Source organism: Paroedura picta, chromosome 12, assembly GCF_049243985.1.
Source record: "Paroedura picta isolate Pp20150507F chromosome 12, Ppicta_v3.0, whole genome shotgun sequence".
Lineage (NCBI taxonomy): Eukaryota > Metazoa > Chordata > Lepidosauria > Squamata > Gekkonidae > Paroedura > Paroedura picta.
Window position 1 is genome coordinate 313,544 of NC_135380.1, and position 21,959 is coordinate 335,502.

At 55.4% G+C, this 21,959-nt stretch overlaps 1 protein-coding gene across 4 annotated transcripts; it reads right to left on the bottom strand.

The window, feature by feature from the left end:
• Positions 1 to 1,469: 1,469 nt before the first annotated feature.
• Positions 1,470 to 21,519, bottom strand: FXYD6 (FXYD domain containing ion transport regulator 6). Of its 4 annotated transcripts, XM_077306965.1 has the most exons (10): positions 21,334 to 21,472; positions 10,871 to 10,904; positions 10,589 to 10,764; positions 7,840 to 7,903; positions 7,376 to 7,414; positions 7,210 to 7,284; positions 6,848 to 6,884; positions 6,280 to 6,329; positions 4,742 to 4,784; positions 1,470 to 2,960 (listed from the first exon to the last, which is right to left on the bottom strand). In XM_077306965.1, exons 4-9 carry the CDS (start codon positions 7,895 to 7,897, stop codon positions 4,756 to 4,758), a joined length of 288 nt encoding a protein of 95 aa, XP_077163080.1. In that variant the 5' UTR covers positions 7,898 to 7,903; positions 10,589 to 10,764; positions 10,871 to 10,904; positions 21,334 to 21,472; the 3' UTR covers positions 1,470 to 2,960; positions 4,742 to 4,755. The 4 variants fall into 4 exon arrangements, with proteins under 4 accessions (XP_077163080.1, XP_077163079.1, XP_077163082.1 ...); XM_077306964.1 differs by lacking the exon at positions 10,589 to 10,764; XM_077306967.1 differs by lacking the exons at positions 10,589 to 10,764; positions 10,871 to 10,904 and having other exon boundaries at positions 21,334 to 21,519.
• Between the last annotated feature and the right edge of the window lie 440 nt (positions 21,520 to 21,959).

Below are 21,959 nucleotides of genomic sequence, written 5' to 3' on the forward strand. Positions count from 1 at the left end.
AGGTCTTGCCTTTTGGGCTGGAGTGCCGACCTGGAGCAGAGAGGCACACTAGCACACTTGGTCTAGCCTACCTCACAAGGCTGTAGCCAGGGTACATTGGAGGAGACACTTGGGGTCCCACAGGGGAGAAAGGCAGGGTGTATACCAAGAAGATGTGATGGAGAGTTCATAGAGGGACGCTGGAGGCAGGCAGCAAGCAACACATGGGATGGTGAGGAGGGTCGTCTCGGGAGGAATGGCAGTGGCCCCAGGGTAGCTCTGAGACCGAACACTGCAGTGGGTCTTCCTAAAGGCCTTTCAGGCTGCAAGAGCCAGGGGGCCCCAAGACACAGGCCCAGGAAAGTAAGGGCTGCCCCATGCTAAGGGGTCAAGTTCCTTGCCCGGCCATTGAAGGACATGCTGCAGCGAGGGAGGGAGGGATGGGTGCCAAAGACTGGAGAGGCTGGGGCTGGACAGAGAGGTCTTTCCCCAATGGGACATCCATGTCTTCCATCATCCTATGTCCAAACTGGGTTTTCCAAACTACCCAGATCTGTCCCCTGCCCTGCCCCTCAAACCAGGTCTGCCACTTTTCATCTGCTTCTACTGGCCTTCCCTTGTTTCTGGGAACAGCAACTGAAGCCAAAGGGTTGATGAACTCAAAGGCATTCTTTGATTGCTCTAAGTATCTTCATCGTGGTGCATATCTGTTGTATATCCTCATGATGCTGTTTACTAATTTACTGCTAATTTACTCCCTCCTTAAAGAAGCACCCTGATGGTTTCCATTTCAGTTTACCTGAGGCAGTGTGCCTGCACATGACGGCTCATGCCTTGAATAGCACCTTGCTGGTCTGAAAGGTGCCCCTGCTGTATTCCAATTTTGATCTACAAACTTCTCTGGTAAGGCTTTCCCCTCCCTCCACAGTCCGAGGAATCACTGGATGACCATCCAGGCCCCCCCCCCCCCATACACATACACACTCTCTCAAACATTCATCAGGATTCAACCAAGGGAGGGAGGTCTTCTGGAGACAAGCAGCTGAGGGCTGGTTCCCCTGTGTCTGCGACTCCAAGTGGGAGGGCCCAAATACCTGAATAGACTTGGGGGAGGGGGCTAGAAGCACATTCTCAGGACTGGCTCTAGGATGCCTTTCATGACTCCTGAGACTCTGTGGAGATGGGGATGGGGGAGAAAGAATGTGTGTTGCTGGCCCAGAGAGGGCTACTTGGAATTTAGGCTAGCTTGCAGAGGGGCCCAGCAGGGAGAAGAGGGGCCCAGAGGGGCCCACTTGCAGAGGGGCCCAGCAGGGAGAAGACCCCAACCCTGCTTTGCTGGGAATGGTGCAGAGGAGAGTTTGTGCCCCAACTACAACAGGCACCAGTTTGGCTCCTGAAGAGGCCCTAAGCACCACTCTGAGCTCAGAGCAGAAGAGAGCGCTGGCTAAGATCCGGCAATGCATGGCAAAGAGGAGGCAGAACCAGTGGAATAGAAATGATATTTTATGTCTTCTCTCTCTTGGGTTCTGGGACACAACACAAAATACAACCAGCCTTGAGCACAGCTGTACCCATGGGTTGCCTGTTTCAGATGAAAACACAGAGGTGCATTTGGCTTTTGGGTTTACAACAATTTTACAGTGCAGACATTTTCTACCTGGGGTTTTCAATGATCGTCACCAAGCGCACACCACAGACTTGACAGAAGGTACATGGGAGCAGAGAACGTGTGGTCTACACAGCAAACACCGTGGGGGAGGGGCGGGGAGGCAGGACAGAACCTGCTCTTTGTTGATTCCGTTCCACCAGGGCTGCGTGGTCAAGACCAGGGATGAGACAAAGGGGCAGATGAGTGGCACAAAGACAGTGCTGGCTTCCCACTGGCCCAAATTCTTCTGGGTAGAAACACCTTGTACTCTGGGCTAGTTTCTGGACAAGTCCAGGGAAAAGGGGCCTTGAGTGCTGCCACTGCATGGGACGGGACTTGCATGTGGACGGACAGACGGATGGACAGCACACCCACCCATCCCAAATCTCTCTGCTGGTTCTTGTGCAAAGCACTCTGGGAAGGTGACCTGGCAGCCAGAATCTTGAATCCTCTTGGGGGGGGGGGGGGGGTTCCACACAAAAACTGCTTCTGCCTTGCAGCACTTGAGCAAAGGAGCATTTAGAATGTCATTCCCCAGACAGCATGTTCTGAAACACTCTGTGGCCTAAGGAGGGCAACACACGGCTTGCAGGCAGAAAGAGCAATGTGCTTGCCTTCTCCTTCCCTCTCTCAGCCTGCTGTGGCCAACTCCTCCTCCTCCTCCTCCTCTCCCATCCTCAGAACACTGGGTCTCCCCCACCCACCCCTCTCTCCGTGGTGGTTAAAGGAGGGAGGGGGGCTGAATTGCTTCACCTGTCAGGCTGGGAAATGACGGGGGGGGGGGTGTAGGGGAGGTGTTACATTCCTCTACCAAGGGAGAAAGGAGTGTCCTTATGAGGAGGAGCTTTGGGGGCTCTGCAAGGTCAGGATTCTCTGGGCCCAGCCCCCCCTCCTCCTTCCCTCCCTTCAGCCCCTCTGCTGCCCCCCAGGGCACTGCATTATTGCCCCAACACTTTATGCCATGGAAAGGAGAACTGTCCCCCGCCCGAGGGCAGTTGCCAAAGCTCAGTGCAGAGCTCCCAAGAACCCCCTTGTTGGTTTGTTCGTTCGCTGTTCTCATAGGACAGGGCACCACATTGAAACAGCACTAGGAAAGGAATGGGAAACAGATAAACACAACGTCAAAGTGGGGTCAACAGTCACCGCATATAAACATTATACAGTGGGACGCTATTGGTGGGAGGGGGAGTCCGGCGGGGACTTTAAATACAGAACCAATGTCCAAGACCCAGAGCTCTCTGTGGTCTCTTGCCATGCCCCACGGCCCTCATCTCTGCGCTTCAGCACACCATTCGCACGGGAGGTCCACTTGTCCATTGTCTGGCCTCTTGGTCTGCAAGAGAAGGAGGGAAGAGCTGGAGGGAGAGCTGCCAAAGAGGGAACTGGAGGACCAGATACACTCCGAGCCAATTCTCTTGCACTGCCCAGGAGGAGGTGGGCCACTTGCCAGTCTGCAGAGGGCAACCCATGACCCCAGCCCCAATCCTCTACCCTCCAAAAAGTGAGAAGCAGGAGAAAAAAGGCCAGGAACTGGCCTTCACAGGGAAGCTCTAGGCCAGCCTTTGACCGTTTACACACTGGAGGTTTAATGCCAGGTTGCAGGCTGGAGTTTTAGTCCTGTCAGGTTGCACACCTCTTCCTGCACCCACATGGGGGAACATTCGGCCCGTCATGCCTCATCCGCCCCCAATTTGTGCTCCTGCACAGGAGCTGGGGCAGTGAAGTTCCCAGTGTGTAAATGGTCTTTCTCAACTTTTTTACCATTGAGAAACCTGTAAAACATTCTTCAGGCTGCGATGGCACAGAACATGACCATCTATGGATGTATCACTCGATAAATAAACAGAGGAAAATAGATAAAATTAATTAACTCCCCACCCCTTCAGAAAACCCTTCCAGGGCCTTCAAAAAAACATCAGGGCTTCACACAACCCTGCCCTAGGAAGTTCCCCTTGTCCAAGGCCCTCTGGAAGCCGTGTCATGCCCACACTTGGCAGCTGCCAAGGCAATGCTGGCATCCCTACACGTGAGGAGCAAGTGGCCCCTGCTCCATCCTGCCCTCTTGGAAAGGAAGGACCTACGCTGGCCACTGCCTCATGGGACAAGATGCTGTTCCCTAACAGCCAAAAGCTGCTCTGCAAAACAAAGGGTCCAAGGCAAGCACCCCCCCTCTCTGGGAGCACATCCATGAGGCAGCATTCCACAGAGATGTCACCCACGTGAGGGCAAACTGCCAGGCAGAGAAAAGCTGGCAGAGCTGCAAGGAAGGGCAGAGCCACACGGCTGCTTGGGGGGGGGGGGGAATTCCTTTCCAGTCAGCCAGCCCGACAGGATTCCTGCAGAAGGAAAGGCCTGTGGGGTGAGGGGAGTTGGTGTCTCCAACCAGGCCCTGGAGAGGGTCCCAGGGCTGAGCCAGCTCTGGACTGACCACTCTTTCCTTCTTGCCCACAGGGCTGATTCCACTTACAGTTTTGACCATTTAGTTGTTCTGGAAGAATGAGCAGTCAGGAGGGAGGGAGGGAGGGGAGGAAAGGTAGAGCTGGTCAAAAGGCAAGCAGTTTTGCTCAAGGTTGGCTACCTCCCCACAGGCTCCGCCCATGGGGCAAGGGCTGGACTGAGTGCGGAGTAAAAAAGCCCTTCAACATGCATGGTCTCCAGAGGCCAGACACACACACAACCAAAAAAATATCCAGTCCTGAGGCTTTCTGCTGGCTCTAGCCGGACAGAGCACAGCGACCTGCAAGGGCGGGGGGGGGGGGGCGCTCTCATCTGTGCCTGCCATCCTCACTGCAGACCCCCATTAGTCCTGTGGTGGGTTTGAGGCCACACCCTCCATATTAACATCAATATTTAAAATGATTTCTGATATACCTTTGAATACTTTAACATTTTTTTCTGTTTTGGGCATAAGTAATAGATATTCCTGGGCCTCAAAATGTTATTATTAATGATGTGAGAAACAAATTAAAACATTTTCTTCAACCTTAAAAGTTGAATTTCTACTTCGAGTTAAAAAAAAAATTAAAACATTTTTGTGGGTCCTTAGAAGTATCACAGATCCCTAAAAGGAGGGTGGGCTATGCCTCCCTGCCTCCCTCCTCTAGGAAGCCTCACCTTACAAGCGGCATTCAGTTCTCTGCCTTAGGGGCTCCCGTTGCTGCAAAATGAAAACGAGAACACACCAGTCAGCATTCTGTCACACAACATTTCCAAAGGGAGCATCCATGTCTGCCCCGCACAAGGGTCTTGCCACACGACCGGACAGGGTACCATTAGGGGGCAGCTTCCCCAAGCCCTTTGGGGCCAGGCACTCTCCCCCTCCCCCCAGCATATCTCCCGCAAGGTGTTGTGAGGACCTGCTGGGCCAAATGCTGCAGGAGAATAGATGGGACAGGAAGTTCCTGCCCCTGCAGAAAAGCGAAGACTCCTGGCCGCAGGTTTGACCCCAGGTACACCAGCAAGCCGCAGCTGCTTTTTGGAGGTGCTGCATCTCTGGCAGAGGGCAGAGGGCATCTATTTGGGTGACCTACGGGAACCCCTGGCAGGTCTGGCAGGTCCCACCTCAGGTTGCTTCCACACTGGGTGTTTGCTCTGGCTCCAACGGTCACAGGAAGCGGCTCCCCTCTCCCCAGGCACACAGCATTGTGGTGCATCCACACAGCCCCTGGCCTTTCTCTGGCTCCTCTGCACTTTGCTGCCCTAAACCTACCTGGGTAGGACCTCTTGAAAGACATCCCAGCACAGGCAGGAGGATGGAAAGGCTGTCTCTATCCAAGGCCCACCCAAAGAGCTGCCAGTTCCCCTGCTCTCCCCCACCGCCCTTGTAGGGGCTCAAGACAAGAAGAAGAAGAAGAAGAAGAAGAAGAAGAAGAAGAAGAAGAAGAAGAAGAAGAAGAAGAAGAAGAAGAAGAAGAAGAAGAAGAAGAAGAAGAAGAAGAAGAAGAAGAAGAAGAAGAAGAAGAAGAGTTGGTTCTTAGATGCCGCTTTTCTCCATCTCAAAGCGGCTGTCAATCCCCTTCCCTTTCCTCTCCCCACAACAGATACCCTGTGAGGGAGGAGAGGCTCTAAAGAGAACCCTGATAGAACTGCTTGGTTAGAACAGCTCTATCAGTACCATGGCAAGCCGAATGACACCCAGATGGCTGCATATGGAGGAAGAGCAGGGAATCAAACCCAGCTTGCCAGATTATAAGCTGCCACTCTTAACCACTACACCATGCTGGCACAAAGGGTAGGGATGCCAGGCTGTCCCCTGGGGCAAGGGGGAGACTACCACCTAGTTTCCAGATGGGTGGCTGAGGGTCCCCTCCAAACACAATGACGACATATTGCACCCCCATATGTCAGCTACCCTGCTCTCCTCCTACCAGCCCAGAAGCATCTGAGCTCAGAGTGCCCACTCCAAGCAGGCCCCAGGGGGAAAGAGATTCTCAGGCATTTAAAAATCAGTTTTTGATTAAAAAAAAAAAAAAAGCTTTGCTGGAGCATTATAACACCACGGCAGCAAACTGCAAGCTGTTGCTGCTCTGAATGGCTGTAGGCACAGAAAATGTGGGACCAACAGTGGCTTTTGCGGAAATCCTTGGGAGATGACGGGGCAGGGGGCACCCATTGCCCCCATGAGGAAAAGGCCCTCCAGAAGAAGTGGTTACCATTGGAGGCAATCAAGTTCTCCGCTTGGGCCTCTTCGTCTCCCGGAGCCCTGTGGAGAGAACACAGAAAAGGGGCTGGGGGGGGACCGCCTTCCAGCCTGGACCCTGTGGGCTGCTGGTGTGGCTGTCTTTCTTTCCTTTAGGCTCTTACACTCCACTCCCACATCGTCCTCCCAACAACCAACCCTGTGAGGCAAGGTCCTTCTGCAGGGGGACTCCACCCCCTGGCCTTCTGCTCCTTGGATCAGCTTTCACAACCCAGCTAAATTACAGGGCCAGAGAGGCAGGCGTGGGGGAGGGGGGCTTTTCAGGGGGAGGGCTCTGCCCTCCAGCCCCCACCCTCCACCGCTCCCAAGGACATTCTGCCCGCCAAACCACATTTTCATTTTTGGGGGTGGGGGGAGAGGGAAGTGACTTCAAAGGATAATGGTGATCAGAGCCCATTTCCTGGCTCCTTTCATACTGAAAGCTGGCTTCAGAGTTATGGATGACGCAGAGGAGGAGGGAAGAATGATGTCTGTATGCCCTGTCCATCCCCGCCCCGCCTCCCCAAGTACCCTAAACATACCGTGGCTTTTGGCTGAAGCTGCACCGGCATCGTCGGCCTGGGAAGGAAGGACAAGCCATGAATTTGGGCTGAGGTTATATTGGCACAGCAGGTCACTGCATCCCACCCCAAGGGCCACTTGGAACACCCTTCCCCACAGGATGGAGTATGCTTCTGTGGCCCCCCTCACCTGAACTCCTGCACGGGTGTCGGGGAACACCTGGCCAATGGGCAGTGGGGTGCCCTGCAGCGTCCCATGCCAGCTCAGGAAACTGAGAGAAGGGGGTCCCAGTGGTGACCTCCATCACCCCACCCCACCCCACCCTAAATATGGACCCAGCTGCTGATTCTCTGCCAGACCTTGGATGGACCGGCTCACTTACTCAGGATCAGGAGGATTCCCACCGTGAAGAAGACCACAGCAAACACCAGGCCACCGATCCGTAGGGTCTGGTAGTCTGGGGAGAGGAAAGGGGAGGCTTCTGCATCCAAAAGGAGGCAGGCAGCCACGGCCAGAAGTAAATGCCCACCGTGGAGGCCGATACTCACCATAGTTAAAGGGGTCCTTGTCCTCCTTTTGATCAGCCACTGGAAATCAGAAAGAAGAACTTATGGACTCCTGGCGGTAGAATACAGCCCCCCCCCCCACACACACACACTGGCACACACCCTCTGGGCACAGGGCATGCAAAGGCCACAGGAAGCTCCAGGGCCACTGCATCCTTTAGGCTCAGGAAAGCTGAGCCAGCCCCCTGGGCCTTAAAGCAACAGCTCCATTTTTGCCCAGGACTGGTGTGGGGGGGCAGGGGGGGGGCGAAAGAGACAAGAGGCCTTCAGCCTTGGGCATAGGCAACCTCAACCCCCCCCCCCCCCACCACCACCACTGTTGTCCCAAGGGGATGAGCACAATGGGGAAGGGAGCAGATCAGCCCAGAAAGCAGCCCCCAGGAAGATCCCCAAGAGAAGGCTGGAGGGGGGTCATCAGCAGGTTTACCTTCATGACAGGTACTTACCATCTGCCAAGATCACCGGAAGCAACAGTGAACACAGGAAGATCAGCGCAGCTTCCATGGCTGCCTGGGGAGGGAAAAGGTGGGGCTCTGAGCCAGGCTGGGAGGGGGCCTTGCTAGACATAGCCCTTGGGCTGGGCAGGACGGGGAAGATGCTGCCTCCTTCCTGCTTTGCCCACCCATGCCCCTTGCTAGGGGGCAGCCCAGCACCCCCACTGGTTGAGAGTTCACCTCTTCTCAAGGGCAGTTTGTGTCATCCCCTGCCCAGAGGAGGCCTGAAGGGAAGTCACCCCCCCACCCAGCAGATCACGGCTCAGCCTGACCACCGTTAAGGATGGCTAATGTAGCCTCTGGCTGGACACTGGCAGCAGAGTCCAGCCAGCCCCACAGAAGCCTCAAGGAGGAAGGCATGCTCCAGGTGAGGCACCACCCCAGAAAGGGCCCCGCCGTGGGCTGCCACACCCTTCTCAAGGCCAGCAGGGCCACAGGGAGCAGGAGCCCACTGGTCCTCAAGGCCCAGCACTTGGAATTGTGCCTGGAAACTGATGGAAAGCTCAGGGGCAGGAGAGCAACAGCTTGGTTCATACATTTTGGACTCATGGAAGTTTCCAGAGAGTTTTCAAAGGCAGCCCCACTAAGAGTGTCTTTGAGTAATCTAACCCAGGCTGTGATCAAAGCATGGATCTCTGTGGCCAGCACATGCTTTCTGAGGAATGGCCATAAGTGTGGGTTGGGGAGGATGGTTTAATGCTTGTTAATTTTGCACTTTATTGTCATGAATTATTCTTACAGCTGTGAGTGAGTTGGCTGGCCAGTATAGTTGTGGTTGTTGTTATATACTGCCCTCCCCAAAGGTTCAGGGCAGTTCACATAAATCAGAAACAATACAGGTAACATTTTTACAGCAATAAAGTGATAACAAGAAGCAATATAGAACAGTAGAAAAATACTGAGAACATTAAATTAACGCATACTGATAGCCCAGAGGGTTGGGAGGAATTGGGGTGGGTGCCATAGGAGGAAGACTCAGGGGGAGAGCCTGTGGGAAGCGGTGGTTCAGTGCGACCTCAACCCAATGCCTGGTGGAAAAGCTCCTTTTTGCAGGCCATGCGGAACTGTTCTAGTTCCATAAGGGCCCATATCTCCTCTGGGAGCTCGTTCCACCAGGTGGGGGCCAGGATGGAGAAAGCTCTGGCCCTGGCTGAGGTCAAGTGGGCTTCCCTGGGGCCAGAGACCACCAGGAGGTTGGAAGAGGTAGACGTAAGGCTCTTTGGGCCCAGACTGCAAAATCCAGCACAGCTGCTGGAGGATAGGCTGAATGTGGGACCTTCGGGTTGTTGCTGCGAGGACCCTGGCAGCTGAATTTTGGACCAGTTGCAGTTTCCAGATCAAAGTTGAGGGCAAGCCTGAGTAGAGCAAGTTGCAGAAGTCCAGTCTAGAGGTGACCATCGCATGGATCTCTGTGGCTAGGTGTTCTGGGGCCAAGTAAGGTACTAGTAGTTTGGCTTGGCGAAGGTGGTAGAATGCCAGACGTGCTACCGTCATGATATGAGCGTCCATTGAGAGGGAAGCATCAAGAATCACACCCAGGTTCCTGGCAGAGTGGGCCAGTGATAGCTGCACTCCATCCAAGGTGAGTAAGTGTGCTTCCTCACCTGCGCCCTTCCTGCCCAGCCACAGGATTTCCGTTTTTGAAGGGCTGAGCTTCAGACGACTCTGAGCCACCTCATCCCTGCTTCCAGGCAGCTGGCTAATGCTTCTGTGGGAGAGTCAGGGCGGCCATCCATCAGGAGGAAGAGCTGGGTGTCATCAGTATATTGGTGGCAACCCAGCCCAAAACTCCACACCAGTTGAGCAAGAGGGCATATATAGATATTGAATTGGAGAGAGAGCCCCTTGAGGGATTCCACATGCCAGTTGGTGATGGCTTTATGTGCTCTCTCCTAGTGCTACCCTGTGTCTGCGATCCCAGAGGAAGGAGATCAGCCACTGAAGGGCAGTTCCTCTGATCCCACCATTGGCGAGGAGGTGAGCTAAAAGCTTGTGAGTGGTCTAATAATACAAGCAGTGCTGACACGCCATCTGGCAATGAAGGTCATCCATCAGGGCGACTAGCACTGTCTCTACCCCATGGCCAGGCCGGAAACTTGACTGGGATGTCAGAAACGATGTGCAAAATGGGGCAGTAGTTGGAAGGCTGTCGAGGGTCGAAAAATGTTTTTTTGAGCAGCAGGCAACCACTGCCTCTTTTAACCCTTCCGGGAATTCTCCTGTTGAGAGAGAGAGATTGACTATCTCCCAGAGAGAGGCTATAATTCTTCTGTCAGTTGTTTTTAGTAGCCATGATAGGCATGGGTCTAAGGAGCAAGTGGCTGGCTTCAACTGGCCTATCAGATAAGACTGGAAAAGGTTCTCCTTGCTACAGAATAGCCCTGATCCAGCAGCACACCCAATCGGGGAACCTGTTCGTTTGGGGGGAGGGTACAACCCCCCCCCCGCCCCAGGACTGGAGCCCCATTTCAGATGAACCCACGATTCTGGAGCCCCATTGTCAGAAGAACCCACGGAGCTGCCTTCTACTTTTCCATGTCAGAGCACTATGGCAGGAAGGGCCTCTCCCGGTCTTTCCCATCCCCTCCTGCCTGGTCCGTCACAAAGCCATGGCACCTTCTTTTGTCATGGGCACCAGCCAACATCACCAGAGTCCTGTCTGGTCTCCTTTCCGCTTACTGGTCCTCATCCATTCCCTTACCTGTTTGGTGTAGTGGTTAGGAGTGCGGACTTCTAATCTGGCATGCCGGGTTCGATTCTGCGCTCCCCCACATGCAGCCAGCTGGGTGACCTTGGGCTCGCCACAGCACTGATAAAACTGTTCTGACCAGGCAGTGATATCAGCGCTCTCTCAGCCTCACCCACCCCACAGGGTGTCTGTTGTGGGGAGAGGAAAGGGAAGGTGACTGTAAGCCGCTTTGAGCCTCCTTCGGGTAGGAAAAAGCAGCATATAAGAACCAACTCTTCTTCTTCTTCTTCTTACCTTCTCCAGCTTTCCACAGACTCACCCACTTCAGCTGTGGGAGAGAAAAGGAGTCAGCTGTCAGGCACATCTGGAAGGCCAAATCCCTTGCTCCTTGCAGTTACACGTCACACCTGCTGGCCAAGGCTTGGAGGAGGGTGGGTGGGAGCCACACAGCAAGGACCAGACCACACTGAGACTGACATGGACGAGCTGAGATGCAAATGCAAGGAATTTTTTCTGCAAAATGCAACGAGGAGGGGGGATTTTGCCCAGGTGCCCACCCCTCCATGGTCTGGACTAAAAAGGGCTCTTCACAACCCAATAAAGGCCTGCTAGGTGCCGTTGTGCAGACACTGGAGGTGATCCAGTGCACTCCCTTTGCCACCCTCACTGCCACGAAGCAGGAGCGACACAGTGCTCAGAGCATGGGCTTCCCATTTGTGTCCTCTTGCCCACCTGCCACATCATCCTGAAGCTCAGGCTGGACCACATGACATTCTGGCCTCTGCTGCAAGGAGAGGCTACCCCAGAGCAACCGTGCCCACCATGTTAGTCATCGCTGCTTTCCACAAGTTGACCAGGGCTGAGGTAGGAGCCAACCCAAGGACCCCCTCCCCTGGGACATAAGAATAGCTTCAGAGCCATCAGTTTATGGGGTGAAGGATCCTGACTGCTCTGCCCCTGCTGCTGCAGAGTCTCCAGGGCCTGGGGCTCCCAGCCTCACCTGGAAAGCTCTGTCCCATGAGGAAGCCAGAGTGGGAATTTCCCCCATTACCCAGCTGTGCCCTTTGTCCCCAGGGAAAACCAAATAAAATGTGTGGCCCACTAAACTCAGCCGAAGTCAAGAGTCTCTCCTGCCAGCTTGACCTTGCTGTGGACACTGATGTGTCCCCTCAGGCCAAGAAGCCATGGTGGGGGGAAGGTCCTCAATGCCAAGTATCTCAGGAGCAGGGGGACACAACAATTATACTGGTGTTGGAATTTAAAGAAAACATCCACCCTCCCCTGCCCTTTCTGCGGACATTGCAGCATTTGCCATCAGATTCCTGGGAAGGACACCCAAATTCTGTACACCCATCCTTTGATTATGGGTGCATCATCCCAAGAGTCCTGTAAAGGCAGAAAGGATAGATTCAAATGAGTAGCCCTGTTGGTCTGAAATAACACAATAAAATCAGAGTCCGGTTAGGCACCTTTAAGACCAACAAAGATTTATTCAGGGCGTGAGCTTTTGAGTGCAAGCACTCTTCATCAGACTAAGAACTGACCATCATGACTGTAGGAATATATAAGCAAAAGTTAATCTTGTTACATTAGTAAACTGTGTCACAGCATCCAAATACAGCCACATGAAAACTCTCTGCCAAACCAGCCAATCAAACCCCTCGGACCCATTTGTAGCTCACAAAGACATATATATTAGAAATAAAACTGTCAAAGCCAGTGATCCATGGCAGAAAGGAGTAAATGTCTTCCTCTCCTCTTTCCACCCAGGCCATTTCATGTTTTGTATTGCGGACAGTATGTACGGCTGCGAAAGTTGGACCATAAGGAAGGCCGAGCATCAAAGAATTGAGGCTTTTGAACTCTGGTGCTGGAGAAGACTCTTGCGAATCCCTTGGACTGCAAGGCGAACAAACCGGTCAGTCCCAGAGGAGATCAGCCCTGACTGCTCTTTAGAAGGCCAGATCCTGAAGATGAAACTCAAATACTTTGGCCACCTCATGAGAAGGAAGGACTCCCTGGAGAAGAGCCTAATGCTGGGAGTGATCGAGGGCAAAAGAAGAAGGGGACGACAGAGAATGAGGTGGCTGGATGGAGTCACTGAAGCAGTCGGTGCAAACTTAAATGGACTCTGGGGAATGGTAGAGGACAGGAAGGCCTGGAGGATCATTGTCCATGGGCTCTCGATGGGTCAGACACTACTTCGCACTTAACAACAACAACAATTGAAGACAATGGGGAGATGGGTGTGGGGTTTCCATTTAAAAGGCTCCTTAGACCAGTGGTCCCCAACCTTTTTTCACCTGGGGACCGGCAGGGCAACTGCCCCCCTGCACATCGTGCCATGCGCGGCACTTTCACACATGCGCGCTTGGAGCCGCTGGCTGGCCTCCTGTGGAGAAGGCCCCTTCCCGGCGCCCTTCCTGCCCGGGCCCACCACGAACAGCTTGCCCAGCAGCCTCGACATGGCCAGGCCGCACCGGGAGCCGAGCTGTGGGGGGGGAGGGGGTTGGGGATGGCTTCCCAGCGGCCCCAGAGCACACCCACAGCCTCCCTGGGGCGCCCGGTGTGCTCGGCGGCGGCGGGGGGGGGGCTTTCAAAGCCCGTTGTTACAAACAGGCTTTGAAGCTAGTACTTATATAAGACATCTATATAAAGCAAGAAGTTTACCAGTATGCTGATGTGAGGCAGAAGCTGGGAGACTGCCAAGAGAGATTTCAGCTTGGAGGACAGGTTCCTCCATGGCCAGTAGGCTCATGGTGAGTCAAAAGCATTGTCAACTCTGAAGGAGCATGAGGGGGAAGCCTCACCCTCCATTCCCTGCTTGGATGCCCCATGGAACAGGTCGTTGGCCTGCAGGGACCCTGACTGGTCCCTCAACATAGCTCCTTATGACAGTCCCACACCTGTCAGGTGTTCCCTCCTGTAAGGCAGGCAGGACAATAAGGGATGGTAGGATGATGATGATGATGATGATGATGATGATGATTGGATTTCTAGCTCGCCACTCCCAAAATGGCTCATGGCGGGTTACTACACACATAAAAACCCCAATAAAACTCCCCTAAAACACTGACCACCCCATAAAATACACAACAATATACAGGAAGCGGTGGAAACTGCAATTAACTGACCTAACCCACTATCCACCATGGGGGCAAAAAGGGGTTGTTGACCTTTAACCCGCCATAAGAGTAACTCAGGGGTGTCCAGCTCTTCCTTAGCGCACCAGCCACAACCATAAACGTGGCGGAAAAGCTCCATCGAGCAGGCCCTGTGGAACGTCAAAAGTTCCCGCAGGGCCCAAGGCCTGAGAAAGCCAGCTTGGTGTAGCGGTTAGGAGTGCGAGCCAGGTTTGATTCCCAGCTCCTCCCCCACATGCAGCCAGCTGGGTGACCTTGGGCTCGCCATGGTACTAATAAAGCTGTTCTGACTGAGCAGGAATATCAGGGTTCTCTCAGCCCCACCCACCTCACAAGGTGTCTGTTGTGGGGAAAGGAAAGGGAGGGCGACTGTAAGCCACTTTGAGCCTCCTTCGGGTAGAGAAAAGTGGCATCTAAGAACCAAGATTAAGAACTCTCCTCCAGCAGCATCCTGGCAGTCATGGCATCCAATGGGAGTTCTTAAATTGAGGAAGAGTGCTTGCACTCGAAAGCTCACGCCTTGAATAAATCTTTGTTGGTCTTAAAGGTGCTACTGGACTCTGATTTTATTGTGCTACTTCAGACCAACATGGCTACCCATTTGAATCTATCTCACAGGGTGTCTGTTGATGGGAGAGGAAGGGGAAGGCACTGCTTTGAGACTCCTTCGGGAGACTTCCTCCTCCTCCTCCTCCTCCTCCTCCGCTTCCGCTTCCGCTTCTTCTTCTTCTGCTTCTGCTTCTTTTCCTTCGAATGCCCTGGCACAGGTGACGCTTCTCCCTTAAATGGACTGAGATTTGGATGCCAGAGACAATGAAGCTATGTGGCAGCCAGTGATCCCTATCATGTCCCCTGGACATTCAACAGATCACTTGGATCTGGTCATAGCACTGGAGGCTAACAGGATCCCTGGGCCTGTGCTGGTGAGCCCCGAATGGCTGTTACAAGCTCTTTCCTTGCTCAGCCCTTGTGGGAGGAGATCAACTCCAGGCCTGCTTCCTGGGGGGGGGGAGGCTGGACTGGGGGCCTGAGCCCACCACCTTGGCCTGTGAGATATGGCCAGGTACGGCCTGCGCCTCTCTCTCGTGCCTACAAGATTTATCGGCAGCCTGTGATACTGTGCACCATGCGAGCTCACTGAGATGCCAAGAGGCAAAAGCTGGGAGGCAAGGACCTGCTGTGGATTGATTCCAGTTGTTCCCATTTTACGCTCCTTTCTCCAAGTCACCTGCTGACACTGTGTTGGCTCTGAGCCACTATTTGAAGGGCTAAGGATGAATGTCCAAACTGCACCCTGAAAGGACAGCCCTGATGTTGATTGGGAAGGCCGGGCCCTGGAGACTCTGGAGGTAGTTGTGAATTTCCCGCACTCTGTAGGGGGCTGGACTAGATGATCCTGGAGACCCCTTCCAACTCTAGGACTCTAGGATTCTCTCAGAGCTGTGGAAATGCTATTGGCCATCTAGGCAGGAAACAACAGAATAGCATGCTATAATTGGACACCTCAAAGGCTTCACAGACAGCTCGACGTACACGAGGCAAGAATGCATGCATGTTCTTGGAAAGGACTCCTTAACCCACAAGGAGATGACAAAACAGGAAAGATAAAACCCCTTAGCATGGAGGAAGAAGGATCTGTTTAGCAGGCCTGTTTGGGCTGGCTTCCTCTGAGGAAGGACCTCCATCCTGATGGCTGCCATGGCCACAGGGAGCAAAGGCTGGCCGCCAGGGCAGAGGCTTCAAAGGGGCCTGCCACAGAATAAGAGCTGGGAGAATGGAGAATTGCAAGTTTGCACCTTTCCTTTAGACTCTTTGCTCTATCTGGTATTTCTGGCCTTCTTACTTTTAATGATTTACAGCTTTTTATGTTCTCCACCCTGTCCTGGGCAGCCCAGGTGACCCCAAACTGGACAGATCTAGCCTGGTTGGTATTTGGATGGGAGAGAGACCTCCCAGGAATTCCAGAGTTGTGACACAGAGGAAGGCAATGGAAACTGCCTCTGTATGTCCCTTGCAGTCAAAACTCACAGGGCCAGCTGTAAGCTATTACAGGGCGGGCGGGGGCTTCTCTGGTCCACACAGACTTCCAGTGTTCAAATGGGCATAGGAGAAGGGGGCAAACGGTTAATTCCTTGTGAATGCACAACTATGGGATGCTGTCCCCATGGAGGTCAGTCGCTATGCAGCAAGCAATACAGGCATGGGATACTGGGAATAAATGCTGGCCTTTTTGGCAGGTAATTCCCACAATAGAATCATAGAATCATAGAGTTGGAAGGGGCCATACAGGCCATCTAGTCCAACCCCCTGCTCAACGCAGGATTAGCCCTAAGCATCCTAAAGCATCCAAGAAAAGTGTGTATCCAACCTTTGCTTGAAGACTGCCAGTGAGGGGAGCTCACCACCTCCTTAGGCAGCCTATTCCACTGCTGAACTACTCTGACTGTGAAAAACTTTTTCCTGATATCTAGCCTATATCGTTGTACTTGAAGTTTAAACCCATTACTGCGTGTCCTCTCCTCTGCAGCCAGCAGAAACAGCATCCTGCCCTCCTCCAAGTGACAACCTTTCAAATGGCCAGCTGGCAGCAACTGACCAAAGGAAGCCTGTGGGTGGGAGAAAATCTCCAAGGGCCAGGCAGACACAGGGGACCATTGTGGGCACCTAGTCACCATGGAGGGCCAGAGGAAGTGTTGTGTGTGGGTCAGTGGGCTTTTCTGCCCCAGATGCCCAGCTCCCAGGGCCAGCAGGGCTGAAGTCAATGCCATGCCCCTGACCCTTCCTATGCCATTTGCCTCAAGGAAAAAGTGGGTGCCAACGATGATGGGGAGGGTCTTTAAACCTCACCTGCAGGGGCACTCCAAATACTTCCACAGAAGTGTTATCCCTCAACTTTTCAGGGTCTGCCTAAAAGAGAACCTGCTATGGAATACACTCCTGTGTTCTCCAGAAGAGAACATGTGATGTTTTTAGTGGCTGCTGCTGCTGCCCCAGTTTCCTGCATGGCTTGTTCAAAGCAAACAAGAAAAAAATCATGCACTTTGCTGTCCAGAGCAAACATATCTGCCAAGCACTGGAAAACCAGCCTGAATTATAGGCACTGGCTTCCAGAAACTGAAAAGTTTTCCATCCCTGTTTTGGGCATGGAGGCAAAGAGGAGTGGATCCAGCCAGCAGGGAATCCTTTGCCTAGCAGGACAGCACAGACAAGCCTTCTGCTAGCTGCATGCCCCCCCCCCCGCATATGGCACTGTGCCTGCCAGCATCAAGTGGGCACTGAGTTCACCAAGCAAATGTGCAGGCAGCAAGAGGGAATGGGGAAAATGAGCACCGCTGACCACAAAGCTTTTTAATTCCTGAATCGTTGATGGGGGGGGGCGCTATGACAACAACTTCCTTGGACAAAGAAGTCCCAAAGAAGCCTCATTTCCCACACTTTGTAGATGCAGTAGGCAGAGGTTGTGCAGGTGAACCTCAGTACCGCGGTCTGTCCTCTGTTCCTGCTCCCTCCCAGCAGGCCATCCCAAAGTCTGCTTTCTCCGTTTGTCCCCCAAACCCCCGGGCTTCTATGGCTTCTGCTGTGGCTGAAGTTCACAGGTGCCGAGGAGGAGGAGGAGGAGGAGGAGGAGGAGGAGGAGGAGGAGGAGGAGGAGGAGGAGGAGGAGGAGGAGGAGGAGGAGGAGGAGAAGAAGAAGAAGAGGTGGTTCTTAGATGCCGCTTTTCTCTACCTGAAGGGGTCTCAAAGAGGCTGTCAATCCCCTTCCCTTTCCTCTCCCCACAACAAACACCCTGTGAGGTGGGTGAGGCTGAGAGAGCCTTGATATTACTGCTCGGTCAGAACAGCTTTATTAGTACCATGGCGAGCCCAAGATCACCCAGCTGGCTGCTTGTGGAGGAGGAGCTGGGAATCAAACCTGGCTCGCACTCTGGCCATAGCACAAGAAGAAGAGTTGGGTTCTTATATGCCGCTTTTCTCTTCCAGAAGTCTTCTCAAAGCAGCTGACAATCCCTTTCCCTTTCCTCTCCCCACAACAGACACCCTGTGAGGGAGGGAAGGCTGAGAGATCCCTGATATTATTGAAGAATAAGAGTTGGTTCTTAGATGCTGCTTTTCTCTACCCGGAGGCGTCTCGAAGAGGCTGTCAATCCCCTTCCTTTTCCTCTCCCCACAACAGGCACCCTGTGGGGTGGGTGAGGCTGAGAGAGCACTGATATCACTGCTCGGTCAGAACAGTTTTATCAGTGCTGTGGCGAGCCCAAGGTCACCCAGCTGGCTGCATGTGGGGGAGAGCAGAATCGAACCCGGCATGCCAGATTAGAAGTCCGCATTCCTAACCACTACACCAAACTGGCTCTCAAGAGGTGCTAGTCATACTCCGTGCCACTAACGGAGGGCATGAAAAGGTATGACATCAAAGTAAGCCGGCTTCTGCAAACAGGCAGTGGGGTGCAAGCTGAATTCAGCAGCTCCGCCCCCCCTCCCCCCATCATGCCCAACTGACATGTCTGTTTAAGTCAGTGCTTTTGGATGGGTCCATGAGCTTTTATTTGCAAAAGCAGATTTCACTGCAGGCCCAACCTTTCCTTGCCTAGAAAAGCAGTCCTGGAGAGAGAGCGGGAGAGGGGGGACCTCCCGACCCTCCCAAGCAAGCCATTCTACACGGGGGTGGGAGGCTCAATGGATAAGGCATCACACAAGCAGTGGGTGGCTTGGCCCAGGTGCAGTCTGGCTCCTGCAGAAACCCTGACCAAGGGGGCTGAGGCCATCAGAGAGACCGAAGGCCACACAGGCCTTTGGATACAGTAGCCAATACAGTCTGAACTGAGCCCGGTACTACGTTTCATTTTACAGCACAGCTGACACACTTTCAAAGCTTACACACACATTCCCCCAAACAGGGGGAACTAAAGAGACCGCCCGCCCTGCTAAGCTAAGGGAGACCCACGAGAGAAAGAGCAACCCAGAAGCAGGGCGTGCACGGCACCATGGATCACAACGTGCTTTCTATAGGTCAGTTACCAGCCAACTGAGACTGCTAGTGGTCATGCGCATCTGACTCCCAGACCCACCAGGGACGGGGGAAGGGGGGGGGGGCCTTGCTCTCCACAGATGAATGTGTTTCACTCCAGCTTCACCCCCCCCCCCAAAGAACAGGAGCACTTCTTTCCTCTTCCGCCATCCACCAAAGGCCTGTCCACTCTGGGAAGGGTCAGGATCCCTGTTCTGCACATCCAGCATCTTGTTCAGTGCAGAGAAAAACAAAGAGGCAGAAACCCACTTTCCATGCTCTGGGCCTTTCAGCGCTAGCAACTGGTCCAGCGGCAGCACAGCACGTCAAGATCAGAGCACCAATCAAGCAGCAACCAAACAAGGTATTGCACAGAGGTGCACTCAAAGTACTCCAAGGTCCTTGGGCTATGGGGGAAGCCAATCCAGGACAGCCAGTGGCAGCCAAAGGGGACATTTCACTCTCCCCCCACTGGCCATTTCTGGCTCCAAACTGTCCCCTCCCAACACCAGGGATTAGCTCCAGCTGCAGGAAGTGTGAATCAAATCAAAGCCATGGAGTTTATATTAGTCTGTAGAAGAAACTAGGCCGTTCTCTATGTTGGGGGCCTGCAAAGCTGTACACATACACAAGCCTGTCACCTACACATTCTGTGTAGCTCCAGGCTGAAATCCAAGCCCCCCTCCCCTCCCCTCAGTATTTTGCTTACAGACCCCAGGGGCAGAGCTCAGAAAGGGTAGCCCGCCCCTCTTGTCCACCTGTCCTTGCCCCTTCCCCCCCCCCTCCACTGCTGCAGCCTGGCCAGAAAAAAACCCCAAATGCCTATTCCCCTGGGAATAAAAACAACTCGTGGGTGAGTAAGGTAAAGCAATGAAATGCTCACTCTCCCCCCAAAATCAGGGCCACCCCCAGATGAGCCTGACAAAGGGGGGGGATGCAGAGATGGGGCTGTTCTGTCCACAAATCCTGCCATGTCTCTTCTCACTGGCTCCGTGGTTTTCTAATGGTGCCTTTCTTCCCAGTGTGATGACTCACATGTGAGTGGGGGGGGGTGCTCATGCCAAGCCATTCCTTTCCCAGCAGCCTGCCAAGATGGCACCCATCTTAAGCCTCATCTCCCAGCAGCTAGTTCCAGAACATCTGCATGCAATACCCCCCCCCCAACAGCACATTGCGCACCCACACGCACCAATGCACCGCTGGATCCCTCCGCAATTGTGTGGTATCAATGTCACCTGCTTAAACAGCAGCTCAAGGAGCCGTGCCCACAGTGGCTGCACAAGCTCCACCCCACCCCCACAACTCCTCCGGCGCCTCCCTCCCTCCCAAGAGTGCAGCCGGCCATCGCTCCCTCCCCCTCCCGAGAAGGGCAGGCCAGAAGAGCAGAGGGGGATGGAGCCGGAACCCCCCTTCTGCTAGGCAGGCAGGCAGGCAGGCAGGCGACAGCGGGGAGGGGGCAATCGCGGCTTCCCGCACAGCGCCAGGCCTGGGCTTCATTTAGGTTGCATTTAAGCTGCGGTTTGCGTCTCGGATGCCAACTCTGGCATAAGTGAACAAAGATGAAGATGACCGACAGCCGGCTTCAGGGGGCACCCAAAGGGAAGCCGCCTTGGCCGCTCAGCAGTCAGCCCCAGAGGGAGGCGGGACGAGGCTGCGCCGCTGACTGGGAGAGGGCAGCGGCCGGGGATTCCGCGCGCGGACAGGCTGGAGGCCATCGGAGCTGGGTCGCCGTAGCCGGCCCCCGGCTGCCGAGGAACCTCGCGGCCCCTTCCTTCGCTGCTCTGCTTCCCAGCCTGGGCCAGCCCAGCAGCCCTAAGCCGAGGAGGCAGCTCCGGAGATAGGCTGCATCTGCCCCCCCCCCCCCCTTCGCTTCCGAGCCTCCCCGGCCCGGCGCCCGACGGCTGCCCGCTTGGCATTGGCTTCCCCAGAAAACGCCCCCCCCCGTCGAGGCTCGGCGCATCCCGCCCCCCCCCCCCAGCGGGCACGTGGCGAAGGGCGGGGCGGCCCCTCGAGGTCGCAGGCACGTGCCCGCCGCCCACGTCGGGGAGGGGGGGGAGGTGCCGCGTGCCAGAGACCGAGGGGGGAGAGATGCCTGCCGGGCTGCACAGCGGGGAGGAGAGGGGCGGGGCACCCTCCGACGGGCGGTAGCTAGGCAACTCAGTGGTCCGGGAGCCACGGCAGCAGGCGGTTGCCACGGCAACAGTGGAGCCAATCCCGAGCCCGCCACGGAAGGCTCTCGGTGCGAGATTCAGGCAGGCACGTGCGCGCCCCACAGCCCCGAAGGCGACGGCCGCGCAAAACCGCCCTGGCACCCACACGCGCCCCCCTCCCGCCCCGGTGGCCAGGCAGGGCGGGGGTCAGGACGGCGCTCTGCACGCGCTCAAAGGTCCCCTCGTTCCTTCGACGGGTGCTAGGACGTCCGCCCCCCTCCCCCGCGACCCATCCAGGAGCTCGTTCGGAGGGGGCGGCCCCGTGTCTGCGCGCCGGACTCCCTCCTCCTCCCCGCTCGGCGGATGGGGCTGCCTGGCCCCGTCTAGCCTGGGGTGGGGGGCAGGGGACCGGCCGGCTGCAGGCGGGGGTGGGGGGCGGCAGTGGCGCGGGCTTACCGGCAGGCTACCAGGCGGGGCGGCAAGAAGGCTTGGCGGGCGGCGTACCTCGCTGCGTGCGTGCCTGCCTGCCTGCCTGCCTTCCCGGGGCGCTCCGCTCACATGCGCGCTGGGCTGGGCTGGGCTGGCTGGGGCTGAGCGTGCCGCGGTCTCGGGCCTGGCGGGCGCGCGCCAGTGGCGGGCGGGGGGCCTCCTGGCGGCCGCGCAGGGGAGGGGAGGGGTCTCGCCGACTGCGGGGCGGGCCTGCCTGCCTGCCTGCTTTGGACTGCCATTTGCTTCGCTTATGCCCCGGCGGCCGTGGCGGGAGTCAGGCTTTGGCGCCCGCGACCGTCGAGGCGGCAGTCGTGGGCGGACAGGAGAAGAGGGGGCTTGTGCGTTGCCTGCGCGATCCTGCGAGGGAGGCCGGTGTGGAGCGCCGATGCCCGGGACCGCTGACCCGCTTCCCAAGCCCAGTGAGGCTACAGATCAATCGGGGTCAGATCCCACAGGGTGGGAGAGGCTGAGCCGGGGGGGGGGGGGCGCTGTGGGCGAAGCCGGTCCCCAGCTGAGGCCCCACAGGACTAGCGCTGGGTGTGGCCCCTGCTGCGGACTTGGGCCTTTTCTCGGCTGCTTTCTCGGTCCAGATC

Excerpts from the sequence above, each read along its gene's own strand:
- FXYD6 (XM_077306967.1), bottom strand. The coding sequence starts at position 7,897 with ATGGAAGCTGCGCTGATCTTCCTGTGTTCACTGTTGCTTCCGGTGATC. Across the intron at positions 7,415-7,839 it reads TCCGGTGATCTTGGCAGATG|TGGCTGATCAAAAGGAGGAC; the intron begins GTAAGTACCTGT and ends TCTGATTTCCAG. Across the intron at positions 4,785-6,279 it reads GAACTTGATTGCCTCCAATG|CAACGGGAGCCCCTAAGGCA; the intron begins GTAACCACTTCT and ends TTCATTTTGCAG.